The 13,340-nt window shown below is 37.4% G+C and overlaps 1 protein-coding gene across 3 annotated transcripts; it reads left to right on the top strand.

Moving 5' to 3' along the window:
• The first annotated feature begins 72 nt into the window (after positions 1–72).
• Positions 73–8,925, top strand: LOC148284875 (uncharacterized). 3 transcript variants are annotated; one of them, XM_088233608.1, is made up of 7 exons: positions 97–344; positions 666–780; positions 3,129–3,480; positions 4,959–5,160; positions 5,885–5,971; positions 6,656–6,805; positions 8,206–8,925. In XM_088233608.1, exons 4-7 carry the CDS (start codon positions 5,069–5,071, stop codon positions 8,441–8,443), a joined length of 567 nt encoding a protein of 188 aa, XP_088089734.1. In that variant the 5' UTR covers positions 97–344; positions 666–780; positions 3,129–3,480; positions 4,959–5,068; the 3' UTR covers positions 8,444–8,925. The 3 variants fall into 3 exon arrangements, with proteins under 3 accessions (XP_088089727.1, XP_088089734.1, XP_088089741.1); XM_088233601.1 differs by lacking the exon at positions 666–780 and having other exon boundaries at positions 73–344; XM_088233615.1 differs by lacking the exon at positions 666–780 and having other exon boundaries at positions 103–344; positions 3,133–3,480.
• The last annotated feature ends 4,415 nt before the right edge of the window (positions 8,926–13,340 follow it).

The raw sequence follows: 13,340 nt of genomic DNA, 5'->3' as shown, positions 1-13,340 counted from the left end.
CAGCACTAAAATTCGCAGATAAATCTGAAATCGATGTTTTCTATGTTCGGTTACTTTTGTCTATAGACTATTAATTCTTTATCTGCGCTTTTATCAAAATCCGTAGGCGAAACAATTGAAAATTGAAAACAAACGACAATCAGTTTTGGACGAGCAGTGTTGCGAAATAAAATGCTGTTATGTTTATTAATCGAGAAGAGATTAAAAATAACATGCTGTTAGATCAGATTTGCAGAATCTGTCTAAGACAAGGGCTATTAAAACCGCTATTCACAACAAAATGTACAGTCAAGAAATCTAAAGTCTCGTGTGTTGAGATGCTTCGGTTATGCTCTGATAAAAATGTGAGTTTACCTTTTAAAGTTATGATATCCGCATTGTAGTGTAGATGCAGTATGTTTGCTATCGCGCCGGGGTTTCGTGTTAGATTCGATGGGGTTGAAGCGAAATATTTCGTTTTTATCGTGGCTGCTATTCTCTGCTCTGACCACGCGGAGTTGATAAAAATTGATGCTCTCGTCCATTCGGATAAAATTTTGAGAATCGTGTATTCTAAGCATAGAATTAAGAATAGTCCTGAAACCGCTCACGCGCATCAAACAGAAGGCGACTAAACTACTCTTGAAGGAATAGTTTTACGTTTTGACCCATTAGTTTCTTTGTAGATGTCGCTCAGTACGCAACTCCCGATTTGAACTCAACTATGCCGTGTTGTATCGTTTAATAGTGTAGAAATACTGCTGGGATCCAAAAGAAACAGGATGGGATCACATTTCATGTGTAAGTAGAAAATGCACGTGTAAGTAGCAAATGCATTACTTAAAAATTGAATTATTTTTCCATCTGCAGATTGTCAAAGAAAACAAAATGGACATTTTGTTAGAAATGACATCATATATTATTTAACGTGACTTAAAAATATCCGCTGGAAAATAAAATTTGTTACATTTCTTAAGTTCAAAGTTAATTAGTTAAATTACTCTTATGAAATGACCCTTTCCTTACCTACTCTGTTGTGACAATCAATTTTTCCGCGTGTACAATAAAATTTATAATTATTTTACATTTGTGTTTTGATTATATTTTTCGCGATCTGGCAACATTACGCGACGACTTCACCCATTAGAGCGGCGGAAGTTGAGCAAAGTGGGGTTTTTTTGGGACACAGTCCGATGTATTGAAATATGATTCTACGCTCCTGGAATATTCTTAATTCTAAGGAATAATTTTTGAATTTCTTGTATTTGTCTGTTTTAACACAGTTGAATTCTTAATATCGAAATAATTTGATTGAGTATTTCAACTTAAGCTGTTGGTTTCAAAATCAATCATGTATAAGCTACTCAGAACACTGCCAGCTCGTGGATTACTGTGGCTATGCATCGTTTTGGAATAATTTGATTCCGATACATTCAAAATTCTTCTTTAACATAACCACCTCACACTTAAGTTTAGCAGTCCCAAATTATTTAAAAAAAACTGTCCAACATCATTCTTCTCCTTTGTTTTTTTATGGCCTTTCCACCTCTCAACTCGGGTGTTCTGCCCAGTGTCGGGTTTTTGTTTATTTACATATTTACACATGTGTTAGTAATATATACAAGTTACTAAGTTAATATTTAATATTTTGATAACTTTATATACAGGACGTTCTTTAAACCCCGTCACATCCGAAACCACAATGATCAGTATGGGCAAGAAGACATATTAGCATATTTAAAAAATATTTAGAACGCAGAAAATTAAAAAAAACAAATGGTCGCTTACTTCTGCAGGGGAGAAGCGAAGGGGGCGTGGCCACGTGGTTGACGGTGTATCAGACTCCCCCCTCGCCATTCCTCGCTTCTCCCTTGCAGAAGTAAGCAACCATTTATTTTTTTAAATATTTTATTTTTGTAAATTTTATTCATTCTAAAAATGTATTTTAATGTGCCAATATGTCTTCTTGCTCATACTGATCATTGTGGTTTCGGATGTGCCAGAGTTTAAAAAACACCCTGTGTAATAATATAACATATTTACATCTTAACACCATTTATAACTACTGGGTGGGGACAGGAAATTTAGAATATGAATAGGAAATGGGATGTTAATATCAGAGAGGTCGGATAGAAAATCAGGATAGCAATCATTTATGGGCCATCCAAAAAAACATGGTTTAAATCTTCCTCATAAAGCTGACATTCGCAAATGGCAGAGTCCCGTACATGGATTCTGAACAGGTGAGAACCATTGCGCATTCTGTTTATGGAAGATGTCTCAAACTTGTTCAGAATCACTTTGGAAAACCGAGACTTTTCTGTTACATTTGGCTTCAGTCGGAAAAGAGTCCAATATCATTGATATATAGAGCCCCCTGTATCAAAAATAGCGTTTCTTGTTATGTTAACCTTTATGTTAATTTTTAAGTGTTAATGGCACCAAATATTATCATTGTTTGTCGCAAGAGGCAAAATTAGCAGTTCACAATGGAGTCCTGGTCCCGACCCTGATGTATGGGAGCGACGTATGGACTTGGAAAAACAGGGATGAAAGTAGGCTGTATGCTGTCAAAATGCGATCTGTCAGGCTAATGTGTGGTAAAACTATGTACGATAGATGCACAAATGTTGAGATCCATACATTATGTAAGACTGAGATAAGCATTATCGACAAAATCAAGAAAGGAGCTCTGCGCTGGTTTGGACATGTAGAGCGAATGGACAGCGAAAGGACGGCTAAGAATATTTACAATGCGAATGTTGATGGATGCAGAAATAGAGGAAGACCGACAAAGACATGGCATGACCAAATCCAACATATATTTGAAGATGGACATGTTAAAAGTCAGAATAATCAGCGCGCGTGCATGATAAGATGTATGAATGTAGAGGAAGCGAGATCTGTATGCAAAAAGATAAAGTGATGTGGCGTTCTATCCTCTCTGCCTACCCTTACGGAGAAACGGCATGATGGTTTGTTGTTGTTGTTGTTAATGGCACCAAATATTATCAAATAAAAAATATTTTTTGTAAATATTTAAATTAAAAAGTGCTGTTACAGATTTTTGAAATTTTCTCAAAAATATGCATCGAATCGTTTGGCCATCTTTGATACTGGGGGCCTCATAATTGTATAAACTGTTTCAGGTAGATCTTAATGATGGCTTCCCCCGTCAGATTTGCAGAAAATGCATTTCAAAACTTACATCAGCTTACAAGTTCAAACTGCTTTGTGAAGCCACTTACTTGAAAATCAACAATTTCCTTCTAAGCTGCGTCAAAGAAGAAAGTTTACAAGGTGAATCGTTTACTGCAATAAGCCAGTCTCGGGAAACTGTCGGCAGCCATTTGTCAGAAGACCCGGGAGAACAGTCGCCAACGCACGGCGATGATTATCCGAATGAGAATAATGACTTCAATGATGAAAAACTCGAAGCCAAAAAGTTGAAGAGGGCCAAAAAAGTTGCCACACCTTATTTTTGCGAGCTTTGTCAAAAAAGTAAGTACTGGATAAATTGTTTCCTCTTATTTTTTGTGAAAATCACTTCAAATGCGTTTAACCATAAACATCCCAATGCGTCTTGCAGCTACAGAGCGCGTAGACTCCACTACTTCGGGAATTACACTGGCTACGTTTTCCACAGAGGGTGGAATACAAACTCTGTCGGCTTATGTATAAGTCACTGCACAACTCTGCTCCGGAATATCTAAGGGAACTTTAAAGCACAAAGTATTTATATTTAAATTTATTGCAACAGAGAGGGAAAACATTATTGTAATTTGGAAGTCTAGGCATTTACAGGGCTTATGACCTGTCATTGGCTGGTTCGTTTTCCCTCTCTGTTGCAATAAATTTAAAAATGAATAACTCGAAGGAGGAAATCCAGCCAGTCTGCAAACATTTGGACATACTCAAACATTGTCAAGTGTTTATACTCGTATGTCGATAAAACCAAAATTTTGATTTATCTTAAATTTTCTCTTTTAAACAATATTCTTTGTCCCTTGCAGCACTTCAAATCTCCACAGATGATATTTTCGTTACTATTACTTACAGCCACGTTTGTTCCACCGCTGGACATAGACCTCTTCTAAACTCTTGCCCGTCTTGAGCCATCTGCTGCTATCTACGACCCGCAAGCTGGACAATGTCATCTCTCCACCTTTCTTGCGGGCTTCCTACGTCTCTCTTGTTATTCCGAGGCCTCCTACTTTAGGATGCTAGGCCCACTGCCATTTAAGCCTTGCTGTTTTTTCTTTGATATCTGTGAGCTTTGTTCGGCGTCTGATCTCATTTCTAATTCTATCACGAAGGCTGACGCTCAACATTTTCTTTCTATTGCTCACTGTTGGCATTTTAACCGTCCAGATGTTTACCAAAATTTGTGTTTGTGTAATAATTGTCAATAATAATTCTTTAATAATATGCATCCTTTCACTTTCCAAAATGTTGTATCCCAACTCGACACAGGGCTCTGTGCCTCATTGGATTAGGGAAACCTTATTATTTTTTGTAATATGTATCTTTGTATGAATAAATAAATAAACATTTGTAAGTTTCTGACAGTCAGTTTCTAGGCCGTACGTCGTCACTGGCAAGATACGCGAGTCATAGTAAGGCTTTTAAGTATATATTTTGATTCTATTGTATATACGCCCAATGGGCATTTTTAAGGACATATTTATACATAGAAAATTATTATAAAGGAAAGTAGAAAGACACAATGGTATATAGTAGACTCGGTGGGAGTGGAAGCGGGAGAGAGGCGTTTATAATTGAATTTGATTCAGTGATCGTTTGAAAGAAGACAACGTGCTATCAAAGAAATCAAGACTGGTATGTTTGTTGGCAGACCTAAGAATTCTGGGCATAGGGGAATGAAAACCAAAGTTAGTTCTATGGTTATCGGTATGAAAGAGTAAGTTTTGCCTGTGGTTTCTAGTTGGGATATTCAATTTTATTAAGTGTATTTTCAGATTTTAAAAATGAAAGAGTGCACAAGGAAAGGGTTCACGGGGAGCGGAGTCCTTCGCAGTGCGAGCGCTGCGCCGCCGTGTTCCTGAAGCCGTACAGCCTGTCCCTGCACATGCGGCAACATGACAACAGGCTGCCCTGCGTGTGCCCCCACCCGGGCTGCGGGCGCGCCTTCGCCATACCGAGCATGCTCAAACAGCACGCGTGAGTCCACACCTTGTCACCCCCTCTTACCATACCCAGCGTGTTACCGAAGCTGGACAGCATGTACGCAGGTAGTAAAGCACTCGCCAGGTAGCGTGATTAATACACAACTAGCTCCAGCACACTGAAGCTGACTTCGCATAGTACACATTTTGATTTCTCATTGCCCCTGTCAAGGAAGGCTCCTTTAAAGTCAGTATTTTAGAATATTTGATAGCCAGAGCTGGGATAAGACTATTCCAATTATAAGACTATTTAGTGGACTGTAAAATCCATTTTAATTCCGTAAGCGATGATGATGCGTCTAACTGGGCCGAGGAGAAAACGAAAGTGAAAAGTACCCACCCGAGGTAACGATACCTTCGTGTGGCACTCGCAAAAGAATAATTAAATGAATGAAGAACTTTATTTTATTTAATATTCATTAGTGTATACACGGCACAAATGCCTCTTATAAACATAAATACAATTAACATACAGAGTTCTATTACAAAATTATGAAATAATATAATAACAATATATCTATACATATTACACAGTTGTTTTATAAATGTTGTATATAATAACTTTGGGATTTTAATACTTAACATACTTAGGTAGAAAAATAATAAAAATTATACAATATAAAAGTCGGCAACACCTTTATTATGGCAGGAATGAAATTGTAAATTTGTTCCCCCAAATATTTGGTTGTTGAATATTAATGTTTATCGTATGTTTTTAGCACGAGTCACACGGACGATCGGCCGTTTGTTTGCCAATATTGTTCCCACGGAGCCAGAACAAAGCAGCAACTCATGATTCATATAAGGTAATTATTTATTCATCATATTAACATTGCATTGGTGCATTGCAGGAGCACCGCATTGGTACACCGACCGATCATTTCTTGTCACACGGAGGTAAAGGACTATGAAATCGTCAGGTTTCATAGTCCTTTACCTTCATGGCACAAGGCACACACGCTTCTGGCACAAGTTGGTAACTGCATTTTACTAGTTGCGAAATATTGCACTTTTAAAGTTGAAAGCTCATCCAAAATCGACAATTCAAATAAACCAAAAGTTGAATAGCATAAACTATTATTTTTTGTATTCGTAAAATACAAAATATTTTGCTTTTAAACAAAGATAATTTGATGCCATTTATAAGGACATCTCATTTTACGAAAGTTTATAGTTACTGACTTCAAGTGCAAAAACACAATGAAATATTTAATGTCAAACTTGTCTGGAATCGAACCCGACACTTTTTGCATGGTAGGCAAATGCGCTGACTGCTACACCACGAGGCCGACAATTATACATAATGTTATCCTATTTTCTAATTGTGAGGTAATTAGGTTGATGTCCCCCAAAATTGAAATATTTGAGTAAATCCTAAAAACACCAAGAAATCAAGACTGGGATATTTGTTGGCAGACCTGAGAGTTCTAGTCTAGGCAAGGCGGAAATTATGGTGGTATCCTTAATAGTAAATATGTTTCTCTTTGTAGATATCATCATACAAAAGAAAAAAATTACAAATGTTCATTTTGTGAAAAGGCATTTGTGTCTTACCAAGCTCGGTACAATCACGAGAAGAGGCATAAGAACATCAGGGACCATCGGTGTCAACTGTGTGAGAAATCTTTTGTAGCTGCCAGGTAATAACTCTTCTTTATCTAATAATATTATAGTTTATAAATAATAATTGATAATGGTGAAATGCAATGGCACACCTTGTAGTGACACAACCGGGGAAGACCCCTGCCTGTGAACTTGCCCCGAATCGCTAGAAACTTCAAGGCGCATATACTCACATATGCACATACATTCACTCGTCAATATTATATATAATTATCGTACGCAGCAAAGGCTCTGTCGTACACAATAAATGGCAGCACATATTCGATAGGTCCATTTTTGTATGATTTCTATCAGTTTTAGCTTTTGTTTGCTTACGCCGTGGCTTATTACCACTCCAGGATATGGTGCCAGTAAGATTGGGAATAGTAATGTAGGATTTAGGTTGTTGAAGGTTGGTTGGAGCTCCTACCCCAGTTAGAGATAGACAGAGAATACACGAGGTTGCTGTTTAATGCTTATTTATTACATGGTGAATAAATAGTGAATTGTGTTGCGCGAGTGTTAAGGCGATGAGGAATTGAGAAGATTGCGCTTGAACTACATGCTGTAACTGGACTGACTGACTGAACTGAACTTGTTGGGCTAACTGACTGGCGTTGCCACGCCCTGTAGTCTCTTTATAGGCGACGTTCCTTTGTAGTTAATTTCTTCATTGTAGGGACAATGTGAATGTTCTGCAGAATGATGCTCCCGATTTCGTGTGCAATACTGATAGTCGTATTATATGTTATATTAGATTGTATAGAAAATTACAACATTGCTTTCTTCGGTCATCGCACTATTTCAGGTGAAACGTTTTAGTACGCGTGTGTCATCGACTATGGACTATGAACCCTACAGTTTTATAATAAAACTTCCAAATTGAAAGGTTCAAAAGTTGTCAAGTTCTTTGATCAAGATTTGGAGGTAATATAATTATCCATTAAAATGTGATTTTTAACACAGAGGGTTATTGATTGTTTCAACGCAGCGCTTTCAACAAAGTGATTAATATTACAATAATATTTTAATTTTATAGAATTTAAACATAGATATTTTTCATATTTATTAAACGGATGTCATACATATTCGCTGTCTTTGTACTGCATTATCAAACTGGCAGCCTCTGCGGTGTGATGGGTAAGATATTTGACTTGAGCATGGAAGGTTCCGGGTTCGATCCCCGGCGAGAATGCAAAAATGAAATATTGGAGCGAATCACCTTTCTAATCAATACTTCGTGTCGACCTTCCTAGGAATCGAACCCAGGGCCTCAAGCGTGGTAGGCAAATGTAAACACTACACTACGAGGCGATTTCCTTATTCGAGATTCTCTGTGTCAAGACGGATTAAAAATACGGTTCAGAATCAGGGACGAGTGCTTTCGACTCCATGGCTGCTTTTACACTTTGCTCACTTAGATAATTCATCTTTCCAGCAATCTGGTTTACCACATGTTGACTCACACCGGCGAGAAGAGATTCGAATGCCGACTGTGCGGCACCAAGTTCGGAAGGAAGGCCCATCGTAACAAGCACGAGGCTAATGTGCACGGCGTGGCTCCCTCCCAGGACCCGCCCGGCGGCTCCACCCTCGTGCGCCTCAACCGACGCAACCGGGCTGACCTCACCGAGACCTCGGAACAGAATACTTACATACAGCCTCAGGGTAATTGAATAGAAAATAAACTGATAAATGAGTTATTTACGGACCAAATCATATCTCGCCGGACGAAGTATGACACCTCTTGTGATGTGATTTATTAGTTACAAATACAATACAGTATTCTCTGAGTAATCCGCCGCCCTTAAAGCCAGGCAAGCGTCCCATTAGTGAAAACGGCAGATTATAGTTCATACATACAAAATATGCTCAAATTTAAAGCTCAGAAGCACACTGTGCGGAGAGACGAGTTAAAACACTCGTTCGCTGTTTAGACGCAGGAACTCAACTGATTTATTGCGTCGACTTTGAACTCATTTATTTATTTTATTTTAAAAGGTAATTCAACAAAGATACATACTAGAAAACATACAATGAGGAATTCCAGCCCAACCCGGAATTAAATTTTAAAAATGTTTTCGTGTACACGTGAATATTTTAAAATTTTGGAGTAGGATGAAATATCTCAAAAACGCACGCAAAAATAAATGAAAAATGTTAAAAATAGTATTCATTTTAAAATCGTAACTAATGACGTCACTCCTTATATCTATGTGTAGTATTTCCGGTTTCCGCTTTGAAGCCCCAGCAACGTTTTGACCATAGAAAAAAAAGAGTATAATTTGACATTTCAACCAGAGATTATGTCAACTTTCTAGGTTTTTCTAAATCGAAACGTTCGTAAAAACAACCATAACATAGAAATTATCAACACCCCTCTTCACCGTCAACCTCGGGTTGGAACCCAATTTAATCTAGTATGAGTGAGTCTCTGGAAGTTGTAGCATGAGACCCGAACTCACCCAATACTAAATTTCTGACCAGCTGGAGGCGTGATGAATGTACTAAATTCTTTATGAAACAAATATTTATTCAACTGTAATCTTAGACCTTTGCAAGTAGAGAAATGGTAGTGAGGGAGGAGAGAAAGAAGACAGAATGTAGTTATTTTACAGATTATATTAGTTAAGAGAAACAAGAGAGAAAAAAAACATTTACACGAGAGTTAAAAAGAAATAATACAATTAATTAAGTTATACATCAATATGTTCAAATAAATTGTCAGTAAACATTAGCTTAAAATTAATAACCGGTATTATACTAGTAATTTTAAGAAGGAAACCTGTATTTGTTTGTTACAAGTTACTGTTGAAGGCGTGTGTGAAGCTGTTGACTGAATACTGTTGTATCTGTTGCTGGTAGAATTTGGCTGGACGTGGCAGGCTGTGATGGTGGCACTGGCTCCTTGAAGGCTCCTTTGGATCGGTCGCTATGTTGCGTCAGCCTGAGCTTGCTGGCAGCAATTGTCTGTTGGCTTGGATGTCCAGGGCCAGAGTTTCCACGTCTTTGTAGAGAGCCCCCACGTCTCAGTGTGGCTGCCGGTAATGCAAGGAAGCAAGAGACCCTTATTTTTCCTTGTACTGCTTATATAGTGCCCTACCTAGGGCTCTGTGGTGGGGGTTGGACCTTGCCTCCTATTGGCTGTATAACCCAAGCCCAAGCCAACCTTTTTCTTCATAGTAACCATATGATACAATGTGGATATTATTAATTTATATATTAGCCCTTTATTTCCTTTTTTTTTTTAAAAATACATAATACATTTTCCTTCCCTTTAAATTCCTTCCTTTTTAAAAAAAATAAATAAATCTTACCTAGTTATATAATACTAAATCTCATATAATACTACACACAATATACATATATTCTTTTTTTGTTTACAATGACCTTTGGTTTAATTACAATTTTTTTATGTGAACTAACTATAGAAACTTATAACTAATATGAATAACCTAAATACTTAATTAATGTATATAATTACAATTAAAATTAAGATAAATTATAAGGGGCATTATTCAGCAGTATTTAATGTGGAGGTTGCGTGAGGACAATTGACTAAAGGGGAAAAATATTTTCCAATCTTCCTACAGCTTAAAGTGGTCTTTTAAGACCGATTCCTAAGTTATTAATTAATTTTTGGAAAATTAATTTATCTTTTTTTTTTAACGTCACCTGTGGTGCGTCCATGAAAGCTCTAAATGATTTCTATTTTTATCTGGGATTCGCACCTATCCTTTGTGAATATTGGAAAATGCTGTAGAGCACTGCCATGGCTTACAATTTCTACCGCCAGATGGGACTCGTAGTTCTAAAATCAGAGTCTGTTTACGTTGCAAGGGAAACTTCAAAATGATTGTTCGGGATTTGAATATGTCAAAAGTGACACAGGTACTGCATTTAGGGGTGATCCAGGTAGCGGAATTAACTTCGTCGGCCGAGCTTGCATTGTTATTGTAAGCCGGCAGCCGAGTTGGGTTAAAATCTTAGAATTATTTGCCGTTGCTAGGTGAACGACAGACAGGTAGCACGAAAATTGAATTTAAAATGTGTCCACACGCAACGCCCCAGGTATTGTGTTCGAAGTCTCATAATTGATGGCGTTTTTTCATCAGCCGCAAAATAGCAGAGTATCAAAATGAGCAAATTACGATCAACTAAATGAAGTAATCAAAGCAATATTCCATAGATTCTTGTCAGGTCAGTGAAAGTAAGAACGCCAACCGTTTCATGACGTCACTACTGAAAAGTGACACTGATTACAGTCATTTGGCGCGGTATTTGATAATTGTAACTTTAAAAAATCATATCTTTGTAAATAACGCACAAAAAAAAATTTCAAAAATATTTTTGCTTTGTTAAATACTACGCTAATAGAAAAAAAAATTTAGAAAACAGTGGAATTCCTCATTTGAAGGTATTTGTTGCTTTTTTTTAATTTAAAAAAAATTTCTTATCAGTATACAATATGATGAAAAATAAGTTGTACCTATTAACTGAGATTTATTTGCAAAAATTAGGAGAGTATTGTGAAAAATGACAATTTTGTTTTTTGGCAGTATGTATTATATTTCCGACACATGCGGGCCATAGGTGTGTGGTATGTAGCATTACTTGAAAACAAAGGCAGTTTGAATATGTCCCAATGTCTGAGTGTTCTCAATCCCGCATTTATTTGTATTTTGAGAGGAGGTTAGTATCTACTTTATAGTTGAATATTTTATAGAGAAAATTTGTATCGAAAACAATGCGACGTTTTGTCGGAGAATCAACACGAAAAAGTAATTTGAATTTGAATAAGGGCTAGAAATTTAGGACTTAAAGAACTTTTTTTAATAGATTCTATCGAGTTTATATGATTTTGATATTGCGGACTCCATACGCATTAGGCATACTCAAGATTACTGCAAATCAAACTCAAATATAGACATAACAGTTTCAGGCTTTTCAAAAGATTTGGTTATTCTTTTAAGGAATCCCAGTAGTTGATGTGACCTACGAATTATGTAATCTGTAAAATGTTTTGAATTTAGTTTTGCGTCTAAATAAACCCCGTGATACTTAATAATGTTAACCTTACTTAATGGTTTGTCACTGAGAGTGTAGTCAAAAATTATTAGGTTAATTTTACGAGCAAAACTGATAAAGTACCACTTTTTTATGTTTTTTTTTTTTCAAAGCACTTCACTAATTTGTATGTTTCCCAGCCTGATGGGCCACTGAGTTTAGTTTGGTGTACCTGCGCTATGCGCATTACCAACATTTCAAAACTGAAGTTAAATATTTCAAACTGAATTTATTTAAAAACTTTTCATACGGAAAAAGATAGAATTAAAAAACCCTACTTGTACTGTGGGACAAAGGAGAATACGCAAAATTGAATTACACAATAATCAAGTTGCACGAGCAAAGTCGGGGCAAATCAGCTTATAACAATACCGCTTATGTGATATTTACCGCGAGTTAAATATGTCAAACTGAGTGTATATAAGAAATATTAAATACTTACACTTATGATGCAAGGGTGGAGAGCAAAAACAAACACTCTTATTGTGTGTGAATTATGTTTATTTTATCATTATAGCAATGGTATTTTGAATTTATATAACGTTAAATGCATATCGGTTGGGCGTCGCTCGCCGGCGCGTCAAGCGTTTCGTCGTTGAGAGGAGGATTCATAACGTAATGTTTTGGGAGTTTATGTTTATAATGTAAACAATTGTTTTCCGCGCTGTAGTTTCCGAGCGCAGAAATCAGCGGGTCATGGTGGAGCGGTAGGGATTTTTAGAAGTTTATTGTAGGGTGAGCTCTTGAATAGTAGGAAATTTAATGGTTATATGGAGTTTTTCTAGGTTTGTGCGGAGGGGAGTATTATACATTATGGAGAGGGCTTTGTTTTGGATGGTTTGTAATTTTTTATATTGCGTATTTGGAATGCTGCCCCACACCGGGAGAGCGTAGGTGAGTGTGGGGCGGATCAGTGAGGTATAAATAAGTTTCTTGACTCGGGGGTGAATTGGAGATTTTTTGTTGAAAATGGGGCTTATGGCTGCCATGGCTGAGAGGGTTTTGGATTTAATAATATTGAGGTGGGAGTTCCAGCTCAGTCGCTCGTCGAGAATTAGGCCGAGGTAATTAACCTCGTGTCTCCATTCGATGTTTTTGTTGCCCATGACGAGTTTCGCCTCGGGGGTGGGATGGTGGTTTTTGGTGAAGAGGATAGTTTCGGTCTTGGCCTCATTTAATTTCAGTCGCCGGCTGCTGTAGTAGTAGTAGCCGGCGAGCAGCGAGGCATCAGACTGGAGGTGTTTAGTGGCTAGTTCGGCTGATCGAGAAGTGACGTAAGTCGGCGTAAATTGCCTTCTGACATTTTTGGAGGGGGGGATGTCGTGTGTGAATACGTTGAAGAGGAGTGGGCCGACTATGCTGCCCTGAGGGACTCCCATGGGGATGGATCTGGGAGTGGAGTGATGGTTATTGATGGATACTACAAAGGAGCTGCCGGAAAGGTATGACTTTACTAGATGAATGAGGTAGAAAGGGGTGTTGGTAATATGGAGTTTATCGAAGAGC

The sequence above is a fragment of the Micrasema longulum genome, unplaced genomic scaffold, assembly GCF_059751315.1.
Source record: "Micrasema longulum isolate JH-2025_06_02 unplaced genomic scaffold, ASM5975131v1 h1tg000082l, whole genome shotgun sequence".
NCBI classification, from domain to species: domain Eukaryota; kingdom Metazoa; phylum Arthropoda; class Insecta; order Trichoptera; family Brachycentridae; genus Micrasema; species Micrasema longulum.
The sequence above is the reverse complement of the archived record's forward strand: the minus strand, read 5'-3'. Positions and strand labels throughout refer to the sequence as shown.